Source organism: Cricetulus griseus, chromosome 4 (assembly GCF_003668045.3).
Source record: "Cricetulus griseus strain 17A/GY chromosome 4, alternate assembly CriGri-PICRH-1.0, whole genome shotgun sequence".
Lineage (NCBI taxonomy): Eukaryota > Metazoa > Chordata > Mammalia > Rodentia > Cricetidae > Cricetulus > Cricetulus griseus.
Window position 1 is genome coordinate 221,981,477 of NC_048597.1, and position 14,540 is coordinate 221,996,016.

At 49.8% G+C, this 14,540-nt stretch overlaps 1 protein-coding gene across 1 annotated transcript in view; it reads right to left on the bottom strand.

Annotated features, from left to right (window-relative positions):
- Positions 1-221: 221 nt before the first annotated feature.
- The window catches only part of Gpd1l (glycerol-3-phosphate dehydrogenase 1 like), a 36,854-nt gene continuing 22,535 nt past the window's right edge, over positions 222-14,540 (bottom strand). Inside the window, exons 6-8 of the mRNA XM_027415311.2 lie at positions 5,809-6,042; positions 4,802-4,908; positions 222-2,899 (exon numbers count right to left, since the gene is read on the bottom strand). Of these exons, the coding sequence (XP_027271112.1) occupies positions 2,803-2,899; positions 4,802-4,908; positions 5,809-6,042 (438 nt within the window). The 3' untranslated portion in view covers positions 222-2,802. The remainder of the gene's footprint in view (positions 2,900-4,801; positions 4,909-5,808; positions 6,043-14,540) is intronic.

Sequence of the window (14,540 nt, forward strand, 5' to 3'; positions counted from 1 at the left end):
AGGACCTAGGGTGGATTCCCAGCACCCATATGGCAGCTCCCAACCATCTGTAACTTCTAGTTCCAGGGAACCCAGTGCCCTCTTCTGACCTGAGGGTACCAAACACTCTCATGGTGCACATACATACATACATACAGACATACATACATAAATGCGAAACACCCATAACATAAAATGCAATACAAAATTTATAAAAAACAAGAAAGAAAAGAGAAGAAAAATAGGTTCCATGGTACATGGTTTGAGAGGTGGTGTTTATTAAACCAAGCCTTCAAATTATACACCCACCTACAGTCCATATTAGTACATATACAGTACATATACAGTACATATACAGTACATATGGAAGGAAGGGGCTAGCCAAGCAGAACTGGCAGAGAAACAATTCTGTTTGGACAGTGCTCCCTCACCACAGCACCCTCCCGAGGCCAGCTGTTAAAACACCAGAAGGCTGGATTCGCAGACAGACATTTGTCCCGAACTGTGGTGGGGAGGGGAGCAGCAAGGCAATAGTTTAGTTTTACATTCACAGATTAGGTATCTAATCTAGGTGTCTCTGCTCCTATTGCCGCAGCTCGTGAGAGGCATCCATCAGCAGGTGGTCACAAAAAGACTGAACTCAGAGCGATGCTTCTGGCTGTCAGAGCACAAAGAAATTTACCTGTCCCCATCATGTGTGGGTCATGATAAGCACATCAGTCAGCTGAGGTCAGGTCAGTAAGGGGCACTCATGAGGGAAAGGAAGGAAGGACCCAGAAGGACAAGGCCTAGAGAGAAAGCGAGTGTCAGTGAGGATGTGAGTTAGGAGACAAGACACAGGGCGTTAACAGCTCCTCACTATCCTGCTTTGTAGACACCACAGTAGCTTGCAGCCCTTTGGATATCTTAAAAAGTAACTCTTTGTTACCTATGTACAAATGTTTTTTAAAAAGATTCATCAGGAGACAAGAAAAAAAATTGATTGACAACATTATGAAAACTGAAAACTTCAGCTGTGCGCTTCCGTAGACTTTTAGGTATGGGCCTCCACAATGCTCCAAAAGTCTTTCGGGAGAATTTAAAAATTCCCATAAAAACTTATTTTTACAATCATTTCAGTTATATACGGGGTGTTGACTGGGGTGGGGGACACCAAGCCCAGGATGAGGGAGAGGAAGTGGAGAATCCCCGAAAGCTAGAAGCACGTGACTGGCTGACATTCACACGTCCATCCTCTTGGGCTGGTGATTTTAAATAGAGATACACTCACTCACAGTCTAACTCTAGACTCCAAAGCACTCACTCCATATAGTGTGCGTTTCAGCGAGGCTGACATCACCTTCTCTGTACCCCACCCTGTCACCTGAGAGCTCCCTCAAAACTGCAATCCCAGCTACTCAGGAGACAGAGGCAAGAAGTTGACAAGTTCGAGGCCAGCCCAGGCTACATAGAACAAACTCTCACAGGTAGTTAGCTCTCCTAATTTCCTGCGGGGAGTGAGGGTCACCTCACTCTGTAGCAGTCTTCTCTAGACATTTGGACTGATGTCTGGTCTAAGTGTGGGGACCTGTTAGCTTAGTAGGTACTAGCACCCAGGCTGCACCTAGGAAAGTGTGCAGAGGTGACTTTTCCAAACTCACCTGGCCATTCCAGGGGCCACCTGGAATAGCCAAGACTACAGGACACATGCCTCCTACAGAACACTGTTCAGTGAAGGCCGAGCTACAACAGTTTCTCCAATGCAGTGTCTCTCAAACTGGAGTGGGCATCAGAAACACACGGGAGAAGAAACACAGGAGCCATTCTTGAGGCCTGGGACCCGCTTTTTAAAGAGTACAGTGACCCTGCTGGGTGGGGGACATCACTTGCAACAGTGACCTTCCTCAAGACTCTTTGCCCCACAAATCCCCAAGGCAGGAAGCCCTCCTGTGGCCTCAGGGAAGGCTGCAGGTAGCGTTCCTACAAACCGTTAGCTAGAGGTTGAAGAGGCCCAGTGACATCCTAACACGTTCCGTCCTGGAGGGACAGAGGAATATGTACTAGGCTCCTGTCCATGTCCCTGGGTGACCAGGGACAGCTGTGCCTTCTTACGTGAGAAGTGACAGTGGCCTCTTTCAGTTTTCCATAAGCCTGAAGAGACACAGGTGCAGAAAAGCCCCATCCAACAAAGAGCATGATAAAGTGTCTGTCCCCAGAAGGACATGTCAGCCACTGCAGGGATGTCCCCTTCCCCTTCCCCTGCTGGGTCTGTGTAAAAGCCCATCTGGCAGCTAGCCAAGAGGAAAGAGGCAAGAAATGTGGCACATCTTTATCACGAAGAAATAAGTGGACTAGCTGATTAAAACACCCCCTTGTTAATCGACCAAGCCACAGCCCAAGGAGTTTGCTGGATGACTGTATCAGAGAAAAAACAGTTCCTCCCTCCACTCTCATATAAAAGAGTCACATCCATAAAATTCATAAAATTTAGCTGAGTTAGTTCCAATCTCAAAAGCTGCCCTGGTGGGGAGATTTCGGATGTGATCATTAAAATAGACACCTGATTAGGGTTCAGAGACACACCCACAGAATGAGAAAGGAACACACACACGCGCGCGCGCGCACGCACACACACACACACACACACACACACACACACACACACACACACACACGCACGCACGCACGCACGCACGCACGCACGCACGCACGCACATGCACACACTCTACATGTATGTGTTCAGGGTCAGAGTACAGCTCAGCAGGGATCTCACTGCCAAGCCTTGGTTTTCTGGGTGACACCACAACAGGCAAGGCTGTTCCCTATTGGCTGCCCAGTTCCTTTCAGATGTGCTCCGGGTGGCTCTGCAGGCAGGACAGCATCTCTGTGACAGGCTTGCCTTCATAGCAGATCTGGTACACTGCTGTGAAGAGTGGAAACCTGGAGGGGCAGGAGGGGGACACATTAGACTGCACACGTGTGTGTGTGTGTGTGTGTGTGTGTGTGTGTGTGTGTGTGTGTGTGTATGGGCACATATTCGTGATGTAACAGACCCCCCCAAGACTGTAGCACAACTGATGCCATGATGCAAGTACAATTCATGCCTAGAAACCCAACACATAGGCTGTGTTACCTGCCAAAATGAGAACAAAGACCTAATCCATCAAGGCCCACAGTTCTGGGAAAGTCCCCAATGTGCTAACCTTGCTTTTTGGCTCCTGTAGTTGTGATTCTGGCTAACTGAGGTGTGTCAACCCAGGATACGTTTTTTGTGTTTAAAAACTCACCCTAGAGAAAGGCTCAGGGCCTCACTGAGATCCTGAACTCCCAACACAGTCACCAGCTGGCTAATAAAGACTCCCTATTGGCCTAAACCGGTGTCTGAGAATTCTCCTATGGTGGACACCACACAACATGTACCTTCAGGTAGGTACTTATGTGTGTGTGTGTGCGCGCTCGCACATGCGTGGACAGAGGTCAGAAGACAACTTTGGGGTTGGCTTCAGAAACTTTGGTTTGTTTGTTTGTTTAAGACAGGGTCGCATTATGTATCCCTGGCTGGCCTGAAACTCACTATGTAGAGCAGGCTGGCCTCAACTCAGAGATCCCCTTCTGCCTTCCTGAATGCTGGCTGGCATTAAAGTTGTGAGCCACCATACCGCTCCATGTTTTGTGTGAAATATGATCCTGTGTCACTTCCTGAGTGAAGGGAAGTGTATATACTTGAGTTGTCATGGCGAGCAGTCATCGGGCAGCTAGGACTCCCTGTCTACAATTAGGGGGTGGTTAATGGTCCATGCCACTGTGGTCTGGTACCTGAGTGTAGCCCTCCATGCTTTGAGCGATTGATCCTACTCTTTAGCACTATTGGGAGGTACTGGAACCTTGGGCACATAAGACCTGAGGGGAGGACGTGAGGTCACTGGGGGCAGGTTCCTTGAATGGGACACTGGGAACCTTTCTGACTTTGCCTATTGGCCACCCCAAAAAGATCTCCCAGCCATGTGCTCCTGCAGGGATGCACTGCACCTGCAGGGGTGTAGGGGAGCACTGCACCTGCAGGGGTGTAGGGGTGCGCTGCACCTGCAGGGGTGTAGGGGTGTGCTGCACCTGCAGGGGTGTACTGAACCAAAGCAATGGGGCCAGGGGACCATGAGCTGAGACGTTTGAAACTGTAAGCCAAAGAGACTTTTCTCTCCTCTTAGGCTAGCCTCAAACACTCGAAGTGGACTCCTAACCCTGCTGCCTCAGTGTGCTGAGTGCCAAGGCTAAAGGGGTGCACTGCTATGCCCAGCTCACTCCCCCACTTTAAAATTCATGGTCTTACTTTGTACTTAAGGCTGACTTTGAAATCCCTTTGTAGCCTAAGCTAGCCTCAAACTTGTGGCAATCCTCCTGCCTCAGTCTCCCCAGTGCTGGAGTTTCAGGCATGAACCACCATACCCAGCTCATGCTTATAAATCCCTTCATGAAAACCAAAATACCCAGGTGTGGTAACACACACTGACTTAAAACATTGAGACTGTTTTGCTTTGTTGTTGTTGTTGTTACTCAACTGCAGGGCTTTCAAGTGTGAACCTTGTAGATGACAACATCATGTCACAATGTAGAAATCTTGGGCACATTTGACTAAAATTGCATTTTCTATATCATGCTTTATCTATAGAATTAAGCTGTTGTCAATGAAGTTGAAATTGGTTTTGTGTATGTAGCTATTTCCCACTAGAGATGTCCATCTCACAGAAAACAGATCCAGTCATATCCTGCGTACACTGGCCAAGCAGCTCCCTCACCCAGCCTCTGTGACTGAGGAACTAGCAACGCGGACAACAGGGGACTCACTTGTCAAGTAGCCCCTTCTGCTTGAGGATGCGGTACACCTCAGCGGAGGTCTGTGGTCCCTGGAGCTTCTGCCCATTCAGCATCTCCTTCTCCAGTTCTTCAATGGTCTGAGGAGCAAAGGATAAAGACAGGGTCCCCTTGAGCATTGTCCCTTTCCAGAGCCTGAGAGGTCCTGCTGCTAGTCAAGGAAAGGATAAGGACTTTCCGTGAGGAAATATGAAAGTGTCACATTAAGTGAAGTCACCCAGGCTCAGAAAGGCACATAGTGCATGTTCTCTCATGGGAGTATCCTGCCTTCTAACCGCGTGTGTGCAGGCGTGTGAGCTTGTGTGTACGTGTGTTCATGCCCATGTGTGAGCATGCATGTAGAGGCCAGAGGCTGATGTCGGCGTCTTCCTCAGTCCCTTTCCACCTTCCTCCCTGAAACTCACCAACTTACCTGGGCCTGCTGACCTGTGAGCCCGGCATCCTCCAGTCTCTGCCCCCACCCTCAGCACTGACACTACAGGTTCACATGGCTACACGGGCTTTTTATGTGGGTGCCCGTGAGCCAATGTGAGGTCCTCATGTTTGTGTGCAGAGCCATCTCCCCAGTCTCCTAGCTTCTAGTTTTTATGTCTGTACGTTGATGTTGGAGTGGGTGTGGGCAGAGGCCAGGAGACTAGAAAGAAGCCCCAAGAAGTGGGAGAGGGACTTGATGGGATTGGGCAGGGTAAACGAGCACGTGTGATGTGAAAACGGAGGGGAGAATTCCGGCCGGGGTCAGGAGGAAAGTTGGAGCAGGGAGTTGGGGGGAGGGGGTCAAAATCAAAATGCCATCACAAAACCTGTTACTTTGCATGCTAATTTTAAAAAATTAAAGGAAAGAAAATATATGGGCATATAAGGGCCAGAGCAGGCAGGTGAACACGGCCAGGGCAGACAGAACAGGTGCCGTCATGGGAAGTCTGGGGGGCTCAGCTGGAGAGGGTCTCAGTATCAGACAGAGCGGGTTGGGTTCAAGGTACCTTTCCGGTCCTGGCGAAGGCCTCTGCCACCTTCCTGTTCCGCCCTCCATAGCAGGTGGTGATGAGGTCAGCTACCCCACAGCTCTCCAAGAAGGTGGCCGTGGACACCTGGCCCTTACAAAAGATCTTGGCGAAAGCGATCATTTCCATGAGTCCTAAGCGGATGACAGCAGCCTTGGTGTTGTCCCCACAGCGGAGGCCATCGCAGAAGCCGGCTCCTACAGCAACAATGTTCTGCAGAGACCACAGAGGAGGGGCTGACACCAGAGCACACACAGCCCTCAAAGGGCCAGGATGTGGACCAGTGTGGGCGGTGGGGTCAGCATCAGCTGGAGAGTTAGAGCTGTTGACAGCAGTCCTTGGGCACATGCTCTCTGGACAAACTAGTTTGCCTTTTAAGTTGTTTTCTTATCAAAACAGTGCTGGGCTGAGCTTGGTGCCTCACTCCTGTAATCCCAGAATTTGGGAAGCAGAGGCAGGTGGGTTCCTCCAATTTTGAGGCCAGCTTATCAGTCCAGTCAGAGCTACAAACCCTGTATCAAACAAGCACCATCACGGCCACGACCACAACCTCACCACACCACCACCTCCCACTACACTGTCACCGTCACCACCACCACCACCACCACCACCACCACCACCACCACCACCACCGTACTCTCCTTGCAAACAAACACAAGGATCTGAATCTGATCCTCAGAATCCATGTTTTTTTAAAAAGAGTCCCCAAGCTGAAATCCGCCCCAATGCAAACTGCCAGGAAAATGGGTGAACTGAGTTATTATACAGAAGCTAATAGTCACTGTGAGCATCTGGTTCTTGTCTGTTGCTGACTGCACGTGGGCAGTTCTCTTGGATATGCGCTAGGGCAGTGGTTCTCAACCTTCCTGAGGCTGCTGTCCTTTAATACAGTGCCTCGTGTTAGATACCAACCATAAAATTTTCATTGCTACTCCATAACTGTAATTTTGCTATTTTTATGAATTGTAATGTAAATTATCTGTTTTCCAATGGTCTTAGGCCACCCCTGTGAAAGGGTTGTTCGACCCTAAGGGGATCTTGAGAACCACTGGTCTAGGAGATGGCTTACTGGGTTACATGCAACTTTTTGTTTCATGTAAATGAATATTCATGGGGTACCCACTCTTTGCATTGTACTGCATCTGCTCTACTGTGGACAGGCAAATCAGTTATGGGGCCCTCTTCCATAGGTGAGAGGTACCAACCTAAGGCCTGGATTTGCCAGTCACACTCTATGGGAGCTGGTCCACACCACCTACTGATGGATGGCCCGTGTGAATGACGGAGATGTGGGCCAGCGACCCAGGGTCCCACAGCTCATCTGACTCTTCTAGCTCTTGATGTACTTGACCTCAAAGGATACCGTCTGAACTAGCTTACTAAACAAGGAGCCTCTGCCTGCAGGTCAGGCCCTACCTATGACAGGGAACGTGGTTAAAGAATCTAGGAAAGCCAAGGTGAGACCCATGCTCAGGGCACTAAGCTGGGCCACCCTGATATGTTTGCAAAGTCCTACTCATGTCAGTGAGCTAAGGATTACAGTGGAATCCAAACTAAATGTTTGGCTTTTGAACCTCTCTGCCGTCCCTTGGACTGTGTGTCTATGTCACCCATTCTAGATGATGACATGATAAATCAATCCTAGGAATTCTCTATGGATGCATGGGGAGAGCAGGCTCTGTTATGCTGCAAGGGCTCTTGCTGAAGAAGGCTGGGCCACACCCAGACTCTGAGGCATGGGCTTACACTGCTACCCCCTGACTGAGAGATGGAAGAAGCAGGACTCAACCCTGAGGCCCAACCCCAGACATGATATGTGCCCTGCCTGTCACTGATTCCAATGTGTAGGACACTTGTCCTCTTTCTTCCCAGGTTGGAGAGACTTCCTCACACCCTTGCAATTCAGTGTCATAGGGACATGCCTCCACGGTTCCCCGAGGCAGAGGGAGTCAAAGGGCAGGTCGGGAGGAGAGAAACAACACACATAGCAACGGCTGCAGTGCAGTGCCAGACTGCTGGCCTATTGCAAACACTGAAAATGGAATAAATTTACACCTCACATTCTCACATGGTAACCCCTTCATCACACACAGTGAAGGATGAGGAAACCAGATACACCACAGCTTGCCAGGAGACAGACCACACCCAAAAGCCCAGTGAGCAAAAGACACAGACCAGCCTCCCCAGAGTCCAGGCAAGGGCTTTCTCACAAGCAGAGCTGGCCCACTGAACCAAAAAGATTTGGCAGGAGTTCTCTGTCAACTGGCTAAGCAGGATAGTATGAGCAAGCCTCCAGCCTCAGTCCAGCTCTTCCAGTCACTGCACTCAGAGAAAATAGACAAGGAAGAGGCCCGAGCGAACAGCACTGTGATGGCCTCAAAGCTTCCAGGAGTCACTGACTTCCCCACCAGAGGGCCTTGGACAGGCCAGCTCTCTTCTAGTAGGACCCTGGACCCCCCCACCCCCCCAAGCTAAAACACACATGCACACCACACACACACATGCACGGGCACACATGCACACCATGCACACACACTTGCGAGCACACACACGGAGCCAGCTAGAGCATGTTTGAAAAGAATTTGAGCAGATGTCCCTTGAGAAAGCTCAGCTCTGAAAGTCATCCTTACCCCCCTTGCTCATGCAAATCTGCCCTCAGCTAGCCGAAGCTAAAGGCACTGTGGCATTTGGAAGACAGGTGTGTTAAACCCTTGCCCAGGCCCCAGGGTAGAGCAGCGCTCAGAAGCAGCCCTCCACCTGGAGGGGCGGTTTCTTTAGCGGTGCACTGGACCCGGCGGACCAGGCTCAGTTCTACTCCTGCAAAACCAGGCTGGGATGTAGATCTGCTGACAGAATGCTTGCCTAGCAAAAGTGTAGAGGCTCGAGCAGGAGAGGGTGCTGCACACCTGCAAGCCCAGCGGGGTCAGGGGGTCAGGAAGCCAGTGGGGTCAGGAGGTCAGGAAGCTCAGGGGTGGGGGGGCTGGAGAGATGGCTCAGTGCTTAAAAGCAGGGGCTGTTCTTCCAGAGGACCTGGGTTCAGTTCCCAGCACCCTCATGGTGGCTCACAAGCATCTGTAACTTCAGTTCTAAGGGATCCTGCCCCCTTCTGGTCTGCTGGCACTGCACACACATGGCGCACAGACAAGGGTGCGGGCAAGCACCCAGACACAGAAAATTTGAAAAATGAAAAATGAAAACAAAAGCTGGGCGTTGGTGGTGCACGCCTTTAATCCCAGCACTTGGGAGGCACAGGCAGGTGGATCTCTGTGAGTTTGAGGTCAGCCTAATCTACAGAGCAACTTCTAGAACAGCCAAGGCTGTCTTGAAACAAAGAAACCCTGTCTCAAAAGACAAAAAGAAAGTAAAAAGAAAAAGTTCAAAGTCGTCAGGCATAGAGTTAAAGGTATCCTCCTCCCCTAATGATCTCTCTCCATATTTACGAATGTATCCCATACATAGGTGTGTACATACATCAAACCAGTGGGCAGTCCATGCCACTGCAGGGTATACTAACACTCCCAGCATGTAGGTAGAACCAGCCTACAGTACCCAGGGCAGCATCCTCCCCTTCGGAAGTTGAACAGCCCACCAAGTGGTTGTCTGGTCTCTTGCTTTAGCCATGCAAAGAGTGCTCTCTCACCTGGCCTCTGAGAGTCCGGAGACTCTGAAAGCCTTAATTGTGGCTCACAGTCACAATTAAGCCACATGGCATTCTGTGTGTGTGTGATGTGTGCATACAGACAGACATGCATGTGTCACGGTGTGCATGTGGAGATCAGAGACCAACTTTGCGGAATCTATTCTCTCCATCCACCTTTATGTGGGTTCTGGAGAGTTCTGTCTTTAGGCTCGCGCATCGACTGCCTTTACCCACTGAGCCATCTCACTGGCCTGGTCTTTTTGATAATGGAAACAGATTCAGAGTCCAAACTAAGCAGTTCTAGCTAGAACAACAGCAACAAAAATGATTCCATACAACCATTGACACTGAAGTCAAGTAAGCAGAAGAACAAACAAGACATTTGGATGAAAGAAAATTAAAGGCTGGCCAAAATATAATTGGTTTGTGTAACAGATGAGACCCAACCACGTGTGCCAGCCAGGCAGGTATGACAGACTGGGGCGGGGGGCACATGCAAACTGACAGACCATTTAAGCAGACTGTGGTGGTTAACATTAGTCGTCACCCAAGAGGAGCGCCCCCAGGCACACGGCAAGAGATCACGCTAGCTAACGGGGTTGGCTGAGGTGGGAAGACCCCCTCCAACGCAGGCGGGAGGGAGTCCCATTCTGTGGAGGAAATCCCCCACTGACTAAGGAGAAAAGGGTGATCACCAGTATCCCCCTTTCTTGGCCTCCTGACTGCAGTTACAGTGTGACCTGCCAGGGCCCCGTTCCTGTCACTTGGTCCTCCCATGTCTCTGCTGCCATGAGGGCTTAATCCCCAGGGTCTGTGAGCCAGAATAAACATTTCTTTCAGTTGCTTCCCTCAGCTTTTTGTCACAGCAATGAAAGAAAAATTAAGACACCGTGATTAGCCTGCTGATAGGTGCCAGCAAAGGAGCTAGCCACGTCAGGCTGTTAGCCCTGGGTACCAGAAGGCACCATCTGTGATCAGAAGCTAACGTCACAGCCAGGGGACAACACTGGGGTGTGCTTAGAGGCTGTAGACCTGGGCACCACTTCTGTTCTTTGCTGCCTGAGTGTGTGTGCAGCATGGTCAGCCAGCTTCCTGCTCCCGGTGCCATTGTCTTTCCTGCCATGATGGCTTCCATTCTCCTGGAACTCTAAGCCAACATTGGCCCTTTCTTCCTCAAGCTGCTTCTGTCAGGGTATTTATCCTAGCAACAGGAGAAGAAATGAATACGTAGTCTTTGCTGACTAAACCTAAGACACAGCACTGTAGAAATCAAACAGGCCAATGACTCTGACATATTGTTTGCTGCTTTTAAAATGAAGCCTGGAGGCTGGATAGCTGGCTCAGAGGTTAAGAGCACTGGTTGCTTTTAGAGAGGACCCAGGTTCAATTCCTAGCACCCATTAAGCAGCTTACAACATCTGTAACTCCAGTCCCAGGGGATAAGATGTCCCTCTTCTGGCTTCTGCAGACACTAGGCATGCGTGTGGTGCACAAATATACATGCAGGAGAAATACCCCTAGATATAAAATAATAATCAGTGTTTACTTGCAGTTTTATGTGCACTTAATCTTTTCCTCAGGCTGGCAAGTCTTTCAGAGTAGAGAAAGGAAGGTAATAACCCTGGGTGTGGTGGCAGGTGCCTTTAATCCCTGCACTGGGAAGGCCGAGACCAGCCTCATCTATATAGTGAATTCCAGGCCAGTCAAGGTTACACAGTGAGACTGTCTTAAAAGTAAATAAAGATGGATGGAAGTGGTTTGTGGATATTCTAGATGGTGCAGCCGCAGAATTTTCACCTTCACCTGTATTTACGGCTGTGTTTCTCAGTGTAAACTGTTATTTGTATTTTTTAGGTGATATTTTTTGAACATGTAAAAACTGTAAGAGAGCACTGGGGAGATGGCTCAGTGGGCAAACAGCTTGCAGTGCAAACACAGCCACCAGCAGCCATGCAAAAGCAGATACGTGAGTAGGTGCCTGGAGACCCAAGTTTGGGTTTAGAAACAAGTGTACCCCTGGAGCTCACTGGCCAGCCAGTCTAGGCAGGTTGGAGAGCTGCAGACTCTGTGAGGGGCCTTCTCAGAAGGTAAGTAAAGAAGGCTTGGAGGAGACACTGACCTTAGGACTCCATGTATCCATGTGTGCACACAAACTCCTGTCACATACACACACACAGGGATACATACAAAATTGATTCTGACACCTTCAAACACTAATACAATTTCTTGAGTGTTAGAGGAACAAAAAGAAGCCCAACACCTCTACCAAGGGCCTCTGCCATTATTTTTCTTATTCTGTCTTGTGTCCAGAGCCCAAGCTGTCCTGTGACAAGGTCATAGCCAAGCAACATGGGCTGGTATCACCAGTGACAAATAGCAAGATAACCCAACAGACCAAAGTAAAAATAGTTTCCTACTGCCTGAGTCTGGGCTCTGGTTCTGCTGCCAAAGGGGAGGGGTGAACACCAGGAGGGAACAGCACCCAGGTAGGACTGTGAGGCAGAGGTGGGGACAAGGCCACGGTGGTGAGAAAGATCACTTAGGTCACGTATGCTGGATTCTAATCTAATCTCATGGGCACCATGGCTGGACTCGGATAACAGTGAAAGTCCCTATTTCCTGGTTTTTAAATCTCTGGTCCTGATGGAGGCTCAAGGAATAATGGACAGCCCCTGGGTTAGAGGAACAAGGGGCCCTGGGCCCCACTGCCTCCACCTCCCTCTTTCACTTTGTCCTGCAGGCATGAATCCACTCACAGGTGTGGAGTGATCAGTCAGCAGTCAACAGGGCCAAGGTTTCTTTATTCGGATACACCAGCCAAGTGCAGGCCAAAGCGTGCCAGGGCAGCCAGGCCAGAGCGAGGAGGAGGGAGCAGGGAGAAGGGCAAGGAGAAGGGACCGTTCACATGTCCTTGGTCCCTTAAGAAGCCTTCCTATGTCACCTTAGACTTCCCCTCACCACGCCCTCACGCTACTAAGAGGCAGGGCTACAGTGTCTCCCTACACACAGGTGCCCCTCAGGGAGCACACTAACCCCCATTAGCAGAAGCTTTCTAGAACCATCCATCTAGAATCTTCTCATCGAGCACTCTTTGTTCAGGGTGGAATTCCACATCATCTCCTCACTGGTCACCCAAAATATCCAGTCACTTAAAAACAGCTTTGTGCAGCTTCTGGCTAATGCTGAGCAATTAGGCATTCATGATGTCCCCTGCTGCTGAGTGGTCATTAGTTTAATAGGGGACTATTAAAAGCCATAAAAATCTCACCCAGTATAAAGCCACCAAAGCCAATGCCGTGATGACTGTGCAAAGAGCCCTGCTAGCACATAACTGGAACAGTGTCCCCCACACATAGAAACCCAGAAGTCTTAGAAGTTTTAAAATGTGCATTGTATTTTGAGACCATACAATGTCAATTCTAAAAAGTGCTTTTAATTCTGATGAGAAAAGAGGATGTAGATTTCTTGAGGAGTGGGGGCAGGTGCTTTATTTCCGGTTTGGCTTCCATGCTCAGCTTGGCAAGTCTCGTTGGAAACAGGCAGTTGGATGCCAATTGCCGGGCACTCTTCCCAGCTGCTCCAACTCCAGAAGCAGCTTTGGATTAAACTGCTGGGTATTTGGGTATTTACACTGAGAAGTCTAGGGGGAAGGGAAGCTGTCTTCCAACTCCCTATGTAGCCAAGGATGACCTAGAACTTCCGATCCTCCTGCCCCCACCCGCCCAGTGCTAGGATTACAGGCGAGCATCAACATGTCTGGTTTATGTGAGGCTGGGGAATGAACCCAGGGCTTCCTGAATGCTTGGCAAGCATCTCACCAAGAGAGCTAGCTACATCCCTATCACTCCCACTCCTTTTAAAAGATTACCTTTATTAAAGCTGTGTAGTGGCACACAACTTTAATCCCTGGAGGCACAGAGGCAGACAGATCTCTGTGAGGACAGCCTTGTATACACAGTGAGTTCCAGGACAGCCAGGGCTACATTGAGAGACCCTGCCTCAAAAACACAAAACAAGAAGGCATGCGTGGAGGTCAGAGGACAACTAAGAGTCCGTTCTCCACTGCATGCAGCACGGGGACGACCTGACGTTCCTGGGCATGGCAGAAGGTGGTTTTACCCAGAGTCATCTCATTGTCCCATCCTCCATTTTGCACCCCCAAAGAGGCAGGGTCAACCAATTCTGACTGCTGAGGAGAAAGATCATGGAAAGAGCCATTGTAGCCCTGCTTCTTCAGCCTGTTCCCCGCTCAGGACAGAGGGACAAGTGTGGGAACATTTTCCTTTTTTTTTGCTTTGGTTTTTCGAGACAGGGTTTCTCTGTGTAGTTTTGGAGCCTGTCCTGGAACTCTCTCTGTAGACTAGGCTGGTCTTGAACTCACAGAGATCTGCCTGCCTCTGCTTCCCGGGTGCTGGGATTAAAGACCTATTCTTAATTAAGGTGATGAGAAGCCATTGCTTTGGGCAGCACTTCTATGTGAGACCCCCCAAGACCAGACTGGCCAGAATGGAGTCACTTTCACCCAGTGCCAAGTCGTCAGACTGACCCGCCAGGAGGTCACTAGTCCCAGAGCTTTTCCTGGAAGCAGGAGTCTATACTGACATAAAGTGTTAGGTGTGGAGGAGCAGTCAAGATGGGGAAAGAGTGGGTTCCAGGTCAGTCTGGGTCACATAAAAAGTTGAAAGCCACTCTGGACATTTTAGTTAGATCTTGTTTCAAAATAAAACCTAAAACTGCTGGGGGTGCATCTCAGTGGCAAAGTGCCTGCCTGGAATTTGTGCAAGGCCCTGTGCTCAACAAAGAAGAAGAGGGCCAGGGGGGTGGCTCAGCTGGGAGGCTGTTTGCCTGGCCAGCATGAAGCCTGGGTTTGGTCATTAGCACCACTTGAACAAGATGTAGTGTGCAAGCCTGTAATCCTGGCACTTAGAAGGTGGAGGCAGGAGGATCAGAAATTCAAGGTCACCCTCGAGTACACATTGAGTTGGAACACAGACAGGGCTCCTTGAACTCCATCTCAAAAATCAAACGACCCAAGAAACAACTGGCTCAGTTTTGAAGTAACTGTAAATGA